Consider the following 18,679-nt stretch of genomic DNA (forward strand, 5'->3'; position numbering starts at 1 on the left):
ATGGAAATATTTTTAACATAGTATACAAATCTATTAATCAATATATTAAGAAAATAACTTTTAGGTATTATCTTCTTTTTTTTGTATTTTTAAAATTGTAAAATTTTGTTTGCACAATTATAAATGAATTGGTTCTTAAAGAAGTTACATTAGATAATAACTTAAAAGGATGGTTACACATTTTAAATTATTCTTAAATTTGTAGTATTAGAAGTATCATAATTTTGAAATATAATAATACTAATATTAATTCAAATAATAATACTAATAGTAATAATAATACTTATATTTTTATTGATTATAGTACTAATAATAATAATATTAATATTAATATCACTTATCTACTAACATTATTATTTATTAGTTAGGATTACTAGTACGAAATATTCATTAGGTAAAAATGTTTACGAGTACAAAATAGGTCAATTAATCTCATTTTAACTTGGTTTATTTTTGATCGGTTCAAAATGACTCCAAAAAAAAGTCAAAAAATATAACTCGTCTTACCACAGATGAGTTGTCACCACTTTTTTCCTTTAAAATATATGTATATATATTAAAAACATATTTAATCATATAAATACTTTTTAAAGTTTTAATTAATTAATTAATATTTTTAATTGAATAAATTAAAATAATTATTATATTTACATGTTAAATTACTTTATTATAGTTAATAATCTAAACATAATTTGTAAGTGTTAAACATTTTAATATTTTAAATTATTTTTATTTTAATTTTGAATTAAAAAAGGATCAATAGGTTGGGACGAGTTGACCTGTCTTTAACATGATAATTACGATAATAAATAAGTCGAATCTAAATCAAATTCACGATATTAAAAATTTTAATATGATCTACTTTATTTAGATTATTAACGGAATGATCCACAGTCTACAATACATTTTTTATCTCCTAAAAATATAAGATTAATGTTAATTATAATGCTAATGTTAATATAATAATAATATCATTAAAAACAACAACAATAATAATATTAGTATTAATAATAAGGGTTAAATATGTTTTTTGTCCCTTAAGTATCACACGTTTTTGGTTTTAGTCCCTACTCAAAACTTTGATGGTTTTTAGTCTTTATAGTTTTGAAACTCTGAGTTTTAGTCCTTCAAATTGAACGGTGTTAAGTTTTAGTAGAGGTGGCAAACGACGTTGCCACGTGAAATACCAGCTGCCCTCTTCTCTTTCTGCCACGTTCTTGATTGAAATCAAATTAACAATTAGGGTTCTTAATTGGGCAATTAGGATTCTTAATTGGGGCAAAGTTAATTAGGGTTCTTAATTGAGGCAAAGTTAATTTTTTCAATTGGAGAAAATTTCACGAGCACTGGAACGACCATCGCAAGGAACACCTGGATAGTTGAATCAATTGATTTCGAGAGGAGAGAAAGGAGGAAAGTGCAGACCTTGCAGAAACCAAAGGGAACAAAATATGAATCGAGAAAGTCTTCAACCTGCCACCCAGGAAGAGTCTCTATCAAATACTCTGATATGCTGCTAGCATCGATGGAAGCCGCCACTTCAACACCAACCTTACTGACGGTAGAAGATAAAGGTAATGTTTTTTTATGAGAAACGTCAAAAAGAGAATCAGGGGCGGAGTTTGAAGGAGAAGGGGTTTCTTGCGATGAAGAAGAAGCAGAAAGTTTAACACTAGCGAGAAGGAACCTATCATGCTTAAGGGTGTGTTCATTCGCAGATTGAATCGACATGTCACACTCTCTGCACAGAACGTGAAGGCTCTTCTCTCCTACGACAACGCAGAAAAGAATCAATCTTCAACAATTTCAAACATCTGAAAAAACAGTTTCCTTTTTCATTTCTGTTTTGTTCGTTTAATCATGACAAACATTGCAGATAGGGTGTTGTCTGGGTCGAAGAAGAGAGAAACGCTGGTGTTTGAAGGCTAGTTTGTTTGCGTGGTGGATGCACCATTTCATCACACCCACAGTTTCTTAAGAACCCTAATTAATTTTGCCCCAATTAAGAACCCTAATTGTTAATTTGATTTCAATCAAGAACGTGGCAGAAAGAGAAGAAGACAGCTGGTATTTCACGTGGCAATGCCGTTTGCCACCTCTACTAAAACTTAACACCGTTCAATTTGAAGGACTAAAACTCAGAGTTTCAAAACTATAAGAACTAAAAACCATCAAAGTTTTGAGTATGGACTAAAACCAAAAACGTGTGATACTTAAGGGACGAAAAACATATTTAACCCTAATAATAATAATAATACTATCAATACAAATAATAATATTAATACTAATAACACTAATAATAATAATAAATATAATAATAATAATAATAATAATAATAATAATAATAATAATAATATTATACGAATACTGTTTTTTACTACTACTAATGATAATATTTATCATAACACTAATAATAATACCACCACCACTACTACTAGTACTACTACTACTACTAATAATAATAATAATAATAATAATAATAATAATAATAATAATAATAATAATAATGAAATATTAATAATCAAAGTACTTTTAATGGATAAATGGAATTCAGTTCTTATTGTTATTACATGTCTAAACTTACTATTATCATGATTGTGTGACAAATGATGAAAAGAAAAACATATGATACTGAAAAATAAATAAATATATATATATATATATATATATATAATTTTTCTAAAAATTATATGGATTTGTCTCATTTGAACTTGTTAACCAAAACTTTCGTACAACAATATGGTAGGTAGTAATATGATCTTACAATCATTGTTAACCATGGCTAATCCTATGATAAAATCATATTTACCTTTTTTATTTCATCTCATGTCACAAAGAAATTTTTATGTTATTCCTGGGTCTTGACTACAATGGCGACCACCCTTAGCCATTAATATGCTAATTCGCCTCATTAAAAAAAAATTATTTATAAACACTTCACTTTTAAGTTTACATTTTCTTCCCTGAGCATTAACATTTTACAAATTATGCATTTAAATTTTAAAATATTCGTATAAGACTTTTTCCTTATATTGTTTCGACTGGAACTATAAAATATTAATTGAATCTGTTAGCTATATTCATTATGATTTAAATCACATAAGATTTTACGATTTTATATTGTATTTTCGATTCCAATCTCCCGCATGTTCGTTGCATAAACAAATTGTTAGGATCATCAAATAAAATTAAAATTGTATGAATTATCGTCTTTTCTAAATAATCCATTATGCCACTCATTTATCTTATTGGTGAATCAAGTTAAAACAAAATTTAAACCTAATTTAAAATTAATATTAATTAAAAAATTCATATATTATCCCGCAACACCATCAAATTAAAAAATTAAAAATTAATGTAATTAATTATTTTTCTACTTCAACACCAATTCCGTTTTTGAAAAATGGAATTTTAATTAAAAAATTAAATGTTTTCTGTTGCACTTTTTAACTGCTTGACTCAATGAGTTTGAATTAAAATAAAATTCATTTAAAGAATTCTTCCGTCCTTGACCCAAATCCTATTAAATGTAAAATTAAGAATATCAAAACATATTATCTACTGATTTTAATATATATATATATATATATATATATATATATATATATATATATATATTAACGTAATTTCTATTTTAAGAAGTTAGTGAATGACATGTAAAAAGATAAAATCTACTCAAGTTTGTTATACACAAGAACAAAGTCTGATATACTAAGACCCATTGAAGAATCCTTCAACTACACGTATCTTCGCCTTTTTGTAATCAAGTAACAAGTAAAGCACTAACTAAACCTCTCACTAAGAATTTTTCTAAAATCAAATTCAAAACCAAGATCACTCTCAGAAGGGTAAAACACGTACATTAAAAAAATTATTAACATTTAAACGAACCAAATTATTATCTCGAGTAATTTTTTATTCCACCCTACGTGTACTTTTAAATTATAAAAATAAATAGGTTTAAAGAAAAAAATGAAAGGACCCCTATAAATATTTTATTTTACAGATTTATTTACAGATAAAATAACATTTTATTCACTTTTTCAACAAAAAGAAACAAATAAACAGGGCATGAGCAGAAAACATCACCGAGTTCATCACGTCATGGAGAAACAGCAAAAATACGTCAGTAACAAATGTTCCATCAGACAGATTAGAAATAATCACATCTATTTTAAAGCTTGAGAAAATATTTTTCAGAAACAATATTCCCAAATATGTCCTAGATTTTTTGTTTATGTGACTCAATCAGAAGACATACTGGTACATGAATTCCCGTTAGTGATGCCTCAAGACACCATCCCTGTTTTTCTTTTTCCCGTTAATATTAAGGGACAAACAAGTGTTTTGTAGAAGTAAATATCCATCTGCAGAGGGAGATTGGCATATGCAACTTGACCTAATCAAGTTGAAGTTGAGCGAACAAAGGTGCAATGCAGGGAGTATATTTTATAGACAGACAGGCGAAAGCGCTCGCAACAGTTGAGACAAAAAGAGGATATGGCATTAAGTACCATCTCTACATAAACTTATCATGGTTGAGCTAATTTTGCCAAAATAACCAAGTCTAAAATCTTGACATCCAACGTGTCATCTACCTTTACAATTCCATCAGTACCATCTACACCAATCAACTTGCCAGTGGCACCACGTAATGCCCCACCCATAATCTTTATTTTGTCTGATTTTCTTGGTACCACAGCCTCCATTTCATTCGGAAGGGCGGTAATCGTTTCACCATTACCACTAGATCCAAGAGCTACCTTGTACGAGCCATCCTGAAGAAACAAAAAAGAAGCTATCGTCATTAGACGGAAATCAAGTAAATGGAATGAGAATACAGCTTCATTTAGTTTGGCATATATTGTCTCAACTTGGAGATCCACTCGTACAAATATAAAAGCAAGTTACTAGGTCACCATACCGGAAGAACCTCTCTTATAACTCCAACAGATTCGTCTCCGGCCCTGTGTACATTGACTAATATATCTGGTATAAACCATGGGCCTTCATTGTCCCCACCTACAACAAATTAAACCAGGAAATATGTACATTATAACATTTTAAGGATGATCCAACTGAATTAAGCACAAGTAAAATGACAGACAATATGCTAAATGCGGAGTAATAATCATCTTCATAGTATATGCAACATAACAAGTGAAAAATAACAAAGAAAGTAAAACCAATGAGACGCCTAGCTAGTTGTCCTTCATTTGAAGGACCAAACCCATGAGATATTTTACTATCATATATGAAGAAAGTTAGGTAGATCAGTTTGATTATGTGACCAAATAGACAGCTGAATAGATAAGTAACAAAAATCAATTAAATTTGTCTGTCATAAGATTGACAAAACAAACTTACCTAAAACTGGAGACATCATGTCCATACCACCTGTGCCTGGAGTCATGGGCTGTCCTCCAGGAGTGCCTGGAAGATAAGATGCTGAACTTGGTGTCATAGGCTGCCCAGGTGTTGATGGTAAATACGGGCTTGGAGCATTAGCTGCAAAAAATACAACACCCATACCCAGAAAAGTATTAGCACAAAAGTAAAAATGTACATACTATTTTTTTGAAAGGGCAGGAAGTAGTGCTACCATAGGCAGAACTGTCCCGAGGTGTTCCAGCTTCACTATAATTTCCACCAGGTGTGCTAGCCCAACCAGCACCAGGAGTCGGGGCTTCATATGGTCGTGATGGAGGGCTTCCAGGCTGAAAAGATCAAAAAGGGAAAAGAAAATAAACACAGTGCCTAATATGAAGTTGCATATAGTATCTGAAGTTTGCTAAATCTCCTAACCTGATACTGTGGACTTGCTCCCCAAGAGCCTGGATTTCCATCTTCCCAGTTGTCCCTAATTTTATTTTTCACCATCAGAATTCATACATCACATATATACTAACTAAATAGTGCCGCAGACTCTATGGAGATAACAATGTTTCTAACTAACAAATTCCTTATAACCCTCTAGTTCAAGTTGTTCTATTTGGAATATTAATGTCCACATGGAAATTTATTAACTAAGACATTATTTTTACCATATACAAATTGGAAGAAAGAAATTTTTTTATTAAAGCAAAAATTATGTGAAACAAAAATCAGAGAACAGTATATAAAACTCAACAAGGAACCATGTTAATTGGACAAACCTTGGAGGACTCATTGGAGTATATGGATTCCATGCTCGGTCACGCATAGGTGTCCTCATTCCATCATGAATAGGTGTTGCTATAAATAGTAGTACATTATAACCATCGGTCAACAGAACAAGTTAGAGTGTTAATCCTATCAGATGATTATATGAAAATTTATTACAATAAAATCAAACAAACCTCCAGGATCTCTCATTGGAGTCATATATGGGTGTAGGGGAGTCCGAGAAGGATGCATTGGGGTTTCACTTCCCATTCCATAGCGAGATGTATCACTGGAAGAACACAAAAAAAGTTAGAGGATTGAACATCTTTCATTGAATACTTGGAAACTTAAATTACATTTGCATAAAACTCACCGATATGGAGTTATAGCAACATTGTCAGATATATGGTTGCGGTCAACTGCAAATCACCAAGTAAGCAACCATGAAAATACCAAAATACATACACTACAGGTTTTTCTTCACAAAGACTTACCTGTTACAACCTTCATTTGAGATTCAAGCTCAACACGAACTGAAGTGCCTTTATCATCTATAACACGACCACGATAACCTTTATATGGACCCTGACGCACTTTAACAGTTGTACCTGCCAAACCGTCATGCCCTCTCCCACCCCTATGTCTCCCTCCAGCTATATCACATCCAAATAAATTAACATCAATCAAGTTATTTAAGGAAATGTACAACAAATGATAGACTGGTTCCACATAAAACATGAAGAAAAAAAAGAGACATACAATCCATTGGCCCTCCACGAGGAAACCTCCTTGGGGATGGTGGAATACGACTTGGGCTTCTAAGAGTGGGAAATCTTGAGTAGGCATCACCCTAGAGGAAGAAAGGAATGAATTTTTATGCAAAATATTATCACAGTGCTAAAACCAATAGCAAAACATTCACAAAAAATAAAATAGGAAAAGTGGTTACATTTCTGTCACCACTGGAGCGTGAACCCCCCACTACCACACATGATTGGGCCTTAGCACATATAAAGCCTGCATGTTCAAGATGATGGCGATCAAAGATGAACAAGATTCCTCTATATATGTGTTCCACAGGACCTTGTTTCCCCTAGCCAGAAAAAAACAAACAAATAAATAAATTTAAAAATATTATATTTCAAAGGTAAATCTAGCCAAAAGACAGAATCTCACTTTACTGGAACCATCAACAATCCGGACAACATCCTTTGATGAAACTGTATTCTTATACCTATCTTGCACACTTATTTTCTTATCTATCTTACATTTGATCTCTCTTAATTTAACCAGCACAACTTCGTGTCTGTCAGGAATCCCCTTTAGAACCTAAAATAGCAATAGACATTAATATAATAACAAACTCAAAAATTTAATAAAGAAAATTTTAAATCCTAAAGCCACTGACCTGAAATGCCTCACTTTCTACACGTATTATGACACCAAAGCTCATATTACTGCACATATTAAATAGAAAATAGAAATGAGAAAACATTGAACTATATCTTAGGGATTAGGTGAATAGCAATAATCTCAAGCAAAGCTTACTCAAGCAATACAAGATCACGGAGTTCATAGTCCCCAATTCTAGTAACTCCAGTCGTTACTTCTGAACTTTCTACAACATCATCTGCAAATACACGAATCTAAAGAGAGGATATTTTAATATCATTTATGCAGTAAATATAATTAGAAAATAGAAATTAACAAATCTTTAGACCATAAAACTCACATGCTCTTTTGTTGTATCGGATATCAAAATCAAGACATGCTGCTCGACCTTCACAACCATGCCCGTAGCCCCTTCTTGAGCACCAGAAACAACCTTAACGTGGTTTCCAGGCTCAAAATATTTACAAAGCTCCTTTTCATTTATAGCAATAGTTTTCTGAAAAAAAATAATGATGACCAGTTAATCATTAATCATCAAAATGCAAAAATGGCACCATACAAATACTTACGGGAAGTCCCTCTATTTCTGGCCTTATATGGACGTTATCTTCATCCACCTTCTCCACCTTCCCCTTAAGATTCTTTAAATCACCCTTTACAACAATGATGGCGTCACCTTTCATAAAGTGTCCTTTCTTCCTGTTCGCAAACAAAGTTGAAAGACTAGACACATCACCATCTCCACTCTCACCCGGTTTACGGAATTTTTCCAACTCATCAAAAGTAGGTTTGATGTTCTGAGCACTGATGGATTTTATTGAAACAGTTTTGTATAAGAAACCATCTTTGAACATCATGCCCCCAATTGCATCAAAACGTTCACCATATGGGTCTCGTCGATGCTCCACACGGATATGCAGTTCCCTGAATAGAAAGAACAAATTTAATCAGATCAAAAACAAATTTCCAATCCACAGAAGACTTTCAGCCACAGAATAGAGAGAACCAGTAATACCTTGCTTCATCAACATTCATAAATCGAGGGGGAGGAACAAAAGCCTTCTTTTTCACAACCTCCCTACCTTCCTGCATGACACGAGTCATATGTATAAAAAAATATAAAAAAACAGACGCAGGCTATTCCTTCCAAAGAATTTAAACACTAGACAAATAGAATACATTAATTTAACAAAAAACTATGACATCGCTTACCAATTTATTTGCAAGAGCTTGTAGGTCTATCCTTGGAATTAATTTGACAGTAACCCTCTGCCTCACATTATCAACATCCACTACCTACAGAAGACATTTGATGTTAATACAGAAAACAAAATGGAGGGTATCATGAATTTCCTAAAATGTGGTACATACTTTGGCAAGGTCCCCTTTATATGTCCCGATCTTCATTCTAACCCAAGTATCTCTAGCAAGATCAATTGCTTTGCTTTCAACTGACAGAACATCAGTCATTTCTCTGATTGGGACAAGAGTTATTTTTTGGCCAAATATATTGCGTAGACCTTTACAAGCCTGGAAGCATATACATAATAATTAAAAACACAATTTAATCCATATAGACATGGCTATTTATCAACCAGACGTTCTGCATGACATTACCTCTCTGACATGAGCTTCTTTATCTGCTTCCACGTATATATAGTTTTTTAGATGATCAAGAGCAATAGCTGATCTTATTTGCAATTCAGATCCTCTATCTATGTACTTTTGCATGAGGCAAACGGCTGTTTCTCTTTCGCGTCCAATCTAATGCGAAAACAAAGAATACATGACATGCTCCAATAATGTTGCAAGAAAAAGGGATATTTACACAAAAAAAAAAAGATATGGACATACTGCACATTTGACCATCCAAAGCTTTGGATCTCTCACAGATGGCAAAAGAGCTTGTTGTTCTACATCTGTTGTTTCTTCATCATAATCCGTTAGGCGCCTTCCATAACGTTCCTGGATGCTTCTGGCCACAGCTTCAAGATCTTCATGATCTTCTTGGTGATGTGGCAGCATTCGCCTATTCCGCATCCTCCTCCCATCATCTTCTTCTGGTAGATCGGCTCCACCCTCAACAATGAAGTCTGGATGTTTCAACAATTGTTAACTTGTCTACATAATATATTTTACACAAAGATAGAGTAGAGAGGATTCAAATGCTTTGGAGTTTGTTTTTGTAATTTAAGAAAAGTATGCATAACGTGCAACTTTACTGTTCTGTTAAGTTTGAGGATATAAAATACTATATGCACACATAAAACCATCACTGCAGTACGTATTTTCATCTTCTTTCGATAAATGTTTTCAGTTCAAATTTGATGTTCTATCACAAGCAAAACCATGAATAACAAAATTGATTCTCAGTTTCTTCGAGTTAAAAAATAGTCTTAATCTTCTAATTCCTCCGAAGAACCCACCACAAGAATACATGACTTCATACTCATAACAATTAACAAATCACCTCAACAAAAGTAACCTTACATTCACAGTACATTCAATTAAACACAATTTATTGCAATAGCTCCTTCCATACCCAGTTTTTCCCTGGTATGATCCAAAACATTGATTTGAATAGCAGACAATCCATACTATCGTTCAGCCAGGAAGGGATTGAATAATATATGCCTAATCAAGTTTAAAATCAACAACCACCACCTAACGAAACCATAAATCCAAAGTTCCAACCCTAATTTCATACATGCCGAGTTCATATCCAATCATCCAAATCAGAAACAAAAATTAGCAGAGAAAAAAGAAAAAAATACACACCGTCCTCGCCCTCTTCCTCTTCCTCTTCCTCGTCGCTATCCACCACGGCCTCCTCGTCAAAAAAATTAGAAGCGGAAACCTTTTTGTACTGGCGCCTGCGACCCCCTCGGGCATCGAAATCCTCATCATCGTCATCCTCCTCCTCCTCATCCTCATCTACCTCCTCAGCGTCATCGTCAATAAAACCAGATCTTCTGCGCTTCCTACTGCCGCCACCGCGCCCCCGGCGGTCATCCTCCTCGTCGAAGTCTGCGACCTGCTCGTCTTCCATATAATCGTCATCGTCGTCGTCGTCGCGGTCCATTCCCCGGTGACTCATGCCGCAAAGACAAACCCTAAACTTTGCACTCTTATTCTCTCAGCCCTCTGTTCTTCTGGACTTCCAATATTATCTGTTTTTCTGCATATTTTTCTTTGTTACTATAGGTTTTGCTTGTTCGTTATATATTTTGGGACAAAAACATTATAATTAAAAGAAAGAACAAGAAAAAATAATTTATTTTCATTTTTTTCAGGTGTCATATAATATTTTTTCATATATTAGTATATTAAAATATCTAATGTGTTAATATTATTATATATTTTTATTATTTATAGTTATATATATATATATATATATAGAAAGAATTCTTCATTACAAATATAGTTATCTCATGTATTAAATATTTGGTTAATAATATATCCGAATGGTAAAACTCTCAACTGTTATAAATTTATTTTCCTTGATATCAAATCTATAATCCAATAAAAGTATATATGTTTTCATAGAAAAAACTCAACATAAATATGATGTATCATCATGGTCATCATGCAAAACATATTTTGATACATGTGTCAAACACATTAACTTTAAAGAAAATTAAAATCAAACTCTATTTATCATACAAACCACAAAAAAAACAAAGATAAATTTCTCCATACCTTGGTCAAATACTAGAGCTTTGTTATATTTTAAAAACACCACAAATCTTCTCTTACACTAACGTTTTCTCCAACTCCTTTGTCTCTCTTCTAAAAGACATTCTCTCTTCCTATCTCTTTCTTTTTCTCTCTTTTTAGGTTTTAGGTTTGTATTCTCATTTTCCCATGACAAGAGTTTCTATATAAATAAGAGATGTCTACTATATTAATTTTATCTTTAACTTAATTAATTCTGATAAGTTCTTAATAAATTCTATTTTAATATTATTATTCTAATTTATTATAATAAGTCTATCAATAATATATTATTATTATTATATAATAATAATATCTAAGTACATCCAATAATATCTTAAGATATCTTTTTATTAACAATATCTTATAATATCTTTTAAAATATCTACAATATCTAATAATATTTCTTTTAATATTTAAACCTTGATCAAATACTAGAGTTTTATCTATATACTCCAAAAACACCACAAATCTTCCCTTGCACTAATGTTTTTTTGCAACTCTTTTGCTTCTCTTCTAGAAAACATTCTCTCTTCCTATCTCTCTCTTTTTCTCTTTTTAGGTTTTAGGGTTGTATCTTCCTTTCCTAATGGCCAGAGTTTTATATAAATAAGAGATGTCTACTATATTAACTTTATCTTTAACTTAATAATATATTTGAATGGTAAAACTCCCAATTATCATAAATTTATTTCCCTTAATATCAAATCATATTATAGGATAACCCAATAAAAATATACATATTTTCATAGAAAAAACCCAACACAAACATGATGTAACCTTATCATCATGCAGAACATATTTTCATACATACACATGCATCAAAATAACATTACCTTTCAAGATAATTAAGATGAAACTCTATTAATCATACAAACCACAAGAAAAACAAAGGTAAGTTTCCCCCTACCTTGGCCAAATACTAGGGTTTATCTATCTCCAAAAACACCACAAATCTTTTCTTGCACTAATGTTTTCTGCAACTCCTTTGCCTCTCCTCTAGAAAACGTTCTCTCTTCCTATCTCTCTCTTTTTCTCTTTTTAGGTTTTAGGTTTTTATCCTCCTTTCCTAATGACCAGAGTTTTTATATAAATAAGAGATATCTACTATATTAACTTTATCTTTAACTTAATTAATTATGATAAGTTCCTAACAAATTCTATCTTAATATAATTATTCTAATTTATTATAATAAGTCTATCAATAATATATTGTTATTATTATTATCTAATTATAATATCTAAGTACATCCAATAATACCTTAAGATATCTTTTTATTAACAATATCTCATAATATCTTTTAAAATATCTACAATATCTAACCATATTTCTTTTAATCTTTAAACCTTGGTCAAATATTAGAGTTTTATCTATACTCCAAAAACACCACAAATCTTCCCTTACACTAATGTTTACTGCAACTCTTTTGCCTCTCTTCTAGAAAACATTCTCTCTTCCTATCTCTCTATTTTTAGGTTTGTATCCTCCTTTCCTAATCGCCAGAGTTTCTATATAAATAAGAGATGTCTATTATATTAACTTTATTTTTAACTTAATTAATTATGATAAGTCCCTAGTAAATTCTATCTTAATATTATTATTCTAATTTATTATAATAAGTCTATCAATAATATATTATTATTATTATTATCTAATAATAATATCTAAGTACATCTAATTATATCTTAAGATATCTTTCTATTAACAATATCTCATAATATTTTTTAAAATATCTACAATATCTAATAATATTTATTTTAATCTTTAAACCTACCAAAATTATATCTTCTATTTTCTTTCAACTACTTTTTAAAATAACAACAATTAAATTTTCTCAAAGATCTACGTAATATATTTTTATTAAATTTCCAGATTATTTAACTTGCATGTTTTTCCTTTCTACACCCCCTATTTTAATTTATGCACCTAATTAATTAAAGATAAAAGATCATTTTGCCTCTAGACCAAAAATACAAATGAACACAAAGGTTTCTCTTAACTCCATTTCTCCCTAGAATTGAACTCACATACTCATTAAATCCTAAACCATTCTCCATTAACAAGCCAACACATCACATTGATAATATCACGCACACACACACACACACACCAATCACTCAATTATCAACATACCTATCATGTGTTGCATTTTATTCATAATAACATCAAAGAAATAACATAATTATGTTTTAACAAAGATATTCACACACAACACCTTATTAGACATATCAACTCTTAAAAGAAACATACTTAAGTCTTAACAAAACTTTATTCCTATAACCCCTACTTTCCCTAGGTCTTACACTTGTGCCTTCACTTGCGGAAGAATCTTCAAAAACTGTCACTGACCGAGCCTTTTGAATTTGACCATGTGAACGTGCAACGTTCATAAAGTAACTTTCTCTAGCAGGATTTTTTAATATATATTAGGTTTTTAACAACAATAATCCACATATTGAAAAAGACAAGAAAGAAAGATTGTAAAAAAGAAAAAAAGAAATTTTCTAGGTTTAATAAGATGTAATGCATCAGAGCTGATATAACAAGCTATATGAACTAGTCCTAGATCGAAAAACTTAACATACAATATAGTTGGTATAACAAGCTATATGAACCAAGCACACTTAAAATGTGTTAAAGGTTTATCAATCACAATACACCCTCACAATCCTTGTTGTTATCGATATGTTGTGCTTATTAGGCTATGCCAAGATCTCATGCAAGCAGCCCCACTTGACACTTATATAGGTGATTTCATCAAGTTACACTGCAGATCTACAACATCAGTAAGGGATATGGAAATCATTATAAACTTTGTTTAAACTAAAATTCTTTCACCACATAGAATTTTAATTACAACATTTAACCTCTTAATGTAGTCTCTAACACTTTCACACACACACCATAGGAATAGACATAATTGATTAAATTAATTTAGTGCTACCATAACTAACAAGTGACTTATTTTACATATATGAACCTTATGCATGGGATCTCCAATCACAAAGATTGGGTTGCCACCACTTGTTTGTTTGCAAGTATTAAGTCTCATTCTCCTCGATGTTTCTAATATGATATTTCTTCCCGAGGGTTTTGTCAGAGAATATGCTAAATTTCATTTTGACTTCACATAATCAAAGAAAATAGTTCTACTCTTTAGCAACTACTTTACCAAATTGTGTTTCAATTGTATATGCTTGTTATTTCTATTGTAATTCTTGTTTTTAGCTATAGTTATTGTTGATTGATAATCATAGTGTATTGACACTGATGGGGTTGGTTTCATTCCTAGTGAAATGTTTGCTACGAGGTTTTTCAACCACTCAGCCTCACTACCAGCTATATCAAGAGCAACAAATTCATATTCAATTATTGATCTTGCAATAATTGTTTGCTTGGCTGATATGTAATCGCACCACCCCAAGTGTGAATACATAACCACTAGTAGAATTTGTCTCATATGAATCAGAGATCCAATTAGCATCAATATACCTTTTTAGTACAACGATAAATCCACTGTACTTAATGGCATAATCCATTGAACCTCTTAAGTATCTCATAAGTCTAGTAAGTGCATCCCAATATTCTTGATTTGGATATTGAGTGTACCTACTCAGTCTACCTACTAAATAAGCAATATCAAGTCTAAAAAAGCTCATCAAGTGTAGTATGCTCCCAATTATATGGGCATACTGAGGTTGAGAGATAGATTCTCCTATATTTTTCATTAATTTAGAGTTAGCATCATAAGGAGTACTCATAGGTTTGAAGTCATAATACCCAAACTTCTTAAGAAGTTTCTCAATGTATTATTCTTAGGATAATATACTATCTCTCTTCTTTTATGATTTTAATACCTAAAATTACATTGGTTTCACCCATGTCTTTCATTTCAAAGTTCGATCCTAGAAACAATTTAGTTCTAACTACAATCTCATTGCATGTACCAAAAATTAATGTGTCATGAACATACAAACATATAATGACACACTCACCATTTTCATATTTAAAGTACACACATCTATCAACATCATTAGGTGAAAAACCATCATATAACAATACATTTTCAAGTTTTTCATGCCATTATTTTGGTGCTTGTTTAAACCAATACAAAGATTTTAAAAGTTTGCATATTGTATTATCTTGACCAAGTATAACACACCCTTCAGGTTGAGTCATATAAATTTCGTCCTCCAAATCACCATTCAAAAAGGCAGTTTTAACATCCATTTGGTGTATCACTAGCTTATGGATAACTGTTAAGGCTAACAATACTCGGATAGAGAAAATCATAGTCATAGGGGCAAAAGTGTCAAAATAATCTATGTTGGGTTTTTTAGTCAAATCTATTGCTACTAATCTGGCCTTATACTTCTCTATAGATCCATCAAGGTGATACTTTTTCTTAAAGATCCACTTACAACCAATGAGTTTTGCTCCTTTAAATAAATCTACTAAGGTCCAAGTATTATTTTTCTGAATTGATTCAATTTCAGTCTTAATGGCCTTATCCCACTATTTTGCTTCAAGAGCTAACTTCGACAAGGCTACTTGGATCATTATCAACTAGATAAGTATATAAATCATTACCAAAAGAAGTTTCCTTCCTGTCTTTTACTTCTTCTTAAATCCTCACACAAGGCATCATTATTATTATTATTATCAACTGGTTCAGATGTCTCACTAACCTTGAAAGAAAAAACATGTTAAAAAAACTCAACATTTTTCGTCTCTATTATCGAATTACTCTCAAATATATGATTTTTAAGAACCAAAAACCTATAGGTAGCACTATGTTCATCATAGCCTAAGAACATGCAATAAGAGCTTTTAGAGCTTATTTTTCTTTTTCTTAGGATTAAGTAACATTACCTTAGCTAGACACCTCCACACTCTTAGATATTTAAGGTTAGGTTGATAACATTTCCACAGCTCATAAGAAGTTTTACCAGTTTTCTTATGAGGTATTCTATTTTGTAAAAAAGACAGAGTAAGTAGGGTTTTTCCCCAAAGGTTATCAGGTGCACTAGAACTAATAAGCATGACATTCATCATTTCTGTTGATAAGGGGAGCTATACCTACCCTATATATCTATGTTTTTTATTATGAACAAAAGAATGATTTTATAGTTTCTTGCACAACAAATGACATAACAATTGTTTTATCTTTATTGTGTTTGTGCTTGATATATGAAATCATTATTTGTAAATGAATCATGAGTTAAACAAATTGAACACTTCATTTTCGGTAGAAATAATCGGTTAAGTAATGTATATAATCTGTTAGATTTCTCCAGATATCATTGTATGCTTAATAGGGGCAAACAACTGTGTAGTAATCGATTAAAACACGATGTTATGCCAATATGTGTTTGATTTGTGTGTTGATCTGTTTAAGAATGGAAATTGATTTGAAAATTTGCTTAATTATTGAACATAACCGATTACATAAGTTTCATAATCGGTTAAGTATGTTTCTCTTGTCAAAATCAATTTCATTTAAAGCCTGAACTGTTTCTAACGGTCATATGAATTTATTGTTGGCTTGTATGAATTGTATAATGGATTGCATGCGTTGTATAATCTATTTAATCTAAACAGAAGAAAATATGTTAAAGCATAAGGAAAATCTTAACATATTACATAAATTTTATAATCGATTAAATTGTGTCAAGATTCAAAAAATCTTATAAATAATTGTCTTGTGCGTTGTTTCAAACTAATATTTTGGAAATCAATTTCATAACTAACATTTTCATTGAGTTTTGATTACAGGAGCATCCAAGAACTGTCTCGAAGAATCAAGGATCAATTTAAGTTTCAAACACATCAATATTCTATCAAGAAACTGGGCTGAATTGTTCTGATTGAATCTGCACTACTAGAGTGTACTTAGAAGATCAGTTTCATCATTTCCAATTTGTGAATTGTGTTCCTGTGCAGGTGTGCTAGGGGAAGAGAGTCGTGTGTGTTCTCATTGAGAGCTGTGATTGTTCTCAAGTTGTAAAGAGCTGTGAGTGTTCTCTGTTTGGTAAGATTGTGAGGATGTTCACATCTTTTTGCTATAGTGATTTTGAGTGGGGTGTGAAGTACATTGAGAGGGGATAGCTCTGTATTCTTGTAACCCTATCAATATAGTGGAATCCCTTCAACTCAGGTGGTTGAAGAAAGACTGAATGTAGACTTTCCCGAACCAGTATAAATTGCTTGAGTTAATCATTCTCTATCCTTTCTATTTTATTGTTGATTCATCATTGTTGTTTTATTGATTTCAAGAAAAAAAATTTTTTGCAAAGCTTTTGAAAATATCAATTTTTTAAGGCAAAATCCAATTCACTCCCTCTTGGTTTGAGATACAAGGCATCACTTTTCTAACAATTTTCTTAAGAGTTCTATTTTTTTTCTTGGCTACTCCATTAGACTCAGGTGAATATGGTGGGATTACTTCATGAATAATATCTTCTCTAATACAAAATTCATTAAATAAAACATATTCACCACCTTTATATGTCTAATCCTCTTAATTTTCTTATTTCATTGATTTTCTACTTCTACTTTATAAGTTAAAAACACATCAAAGTTTTCATCTTTATGTTTGATTAAGTATACTTTGGTGTATCTAGAATAATCATCTATAACGGTTATAGAATACTTTTTACTGCTTCTAGACATGGTTTGTTTTAAATAAGTTAGATCAATATGAATTAAGCCTAAAAATTCCATTTGACGATCTACATGATAATATATTTTCTTTCTTATTTTAGATTCTATACATATATCACATTTACTGCTATGTTTAATATGTGTATTAATTAATCATAATCATTGTAATTTCATAACATATGAAGAATTCACATGTCCTAATCTAGTATGTCACATATCATATGAATCAACAATATAAGTAGAAGAACAAGATTTCATTCATATTTTCGAAAATGTTGAGTACAAAGTGACCTTGAGCACAATATCTCTTCCCCCACAAAACATTATTTTTTGTCATTACAATCTTGTCAGACTCAAATGACACTTTAACCCCACTTTTTCCAATAGTGCTACAGAGATTAAATTAACTTTGATTGATGACACATGTAGCACATCACTCAAGGCCATAGTCTTTCCAGATATGAGCTTGAGAATAACTTTTCTTTTTCCTAGAACATGAGTGGTCCTGAAATCACCAAGGTCATCCCCTACACTAGAGTAAGAGAAAAAGCACTTCTGTTTGCACAAATATGTCTAGTAGCACCAGAGTCTACCACCCATTTGCTCACATTGTTCATCAAATTTACTTGAGAAACGACGACAATAATAATGTCATCTCCTTCGACTATATTTGGCCTATAAGGATTGGTTTTTCTTGCTCTACGTCTGTACTATGGTGCATGATGACCCGACTTTCCATATACAAAGCAATTTCCTTTTTTCTTA

The 18,679-nt window shown here is 31.3% G+C and overlaps 2 protein-coding genes across 3 annotated transcripts; both read right to left on the minus strand.

Moving 5' to 3' along the window:
* Positions 1-1,284: 1,284 nt before the first annotated feature.
* Positions 1,285-1,731, minus strand: LOC128196256 (B-box zinc finger protein 21-like). The gene has a single exon (XM_052876506.1). The coding sequence runs from the start codon at positions 1,729-1,731 to the stop codon at positions 1,285-1,287; it is 447 nt and encodes a 148-aa protein (XP_052732466.1).
* A 2,698-nt stretch (positions 1,732-4,429) lies between these two features.
* LOC108331724 (putative transcription elongation factor SPT5 homolog 1) lies at positions 4,430-10,777 on the minus strand. Of its 2 annotated transcripts, XM_017566618.2 has the most exons (22): positions 10,315-10,777; positions 9,391-9,629; positions 9,154-9,300; positions 8,908-9,066; positions 8,749-8,832; positions 8,552-8,622; positions 8,106-8,460; positions 7,877-8,032; positions 7,693-7,790; positions 7,553-7,601; positions 7,321-7,473; positions 7,094-7,237; positions 6,904-6,994; positions 6,639-6,797; positions 6,518-6,563; positions 6,339-6,433; positions 6,156-6,234; positions 5,806-5,860; positions 5,603-5,717; positions 5,368-5,508; positions 4,925-5,022; positions 4,430-4,778 (listed from the first exon to the last, which is right to left on the minus strand). In XM_017566618.2, the coding sequence occupies exons 1-22, from the start codon at positions 10,631-10,633 to the stop codon at positions 4,533-4,535; spliced, it is 3,099 nt and encodes a 1,032-aa protein (XP_017422107.1). In that variant the 5' UTR covers positions 10,634-10,777; the 3' UTR covers positions 4,430-4,532. The 2 variants fall into 2 exon arrangements, with proteins under 2 accessions (XP_017422107.1, XP_052732574.1); XM_052876614.1 differs by lacking the exon at positions 7,321-7,473.
* Between the last annotated feature and the right edge of the window lie 7,902 nt (positions 10,778-18,679).

The sequence above is a fragment of the Vigna angularis genome, chromosome 4, assembly GCF_016808095.1.
Source record: "Vigna angularis cultivar LongXiaoDou No.4 chromosome 4, ASM1680809v1, whole genome shotgun sequence".
Classification (NCBI taxonomy): Eukaryota; Viridiplantae; Streptophyta; class Magnoliopsida; order Fabales; family Fabaceae; genus Vigna; species Vigna angularis.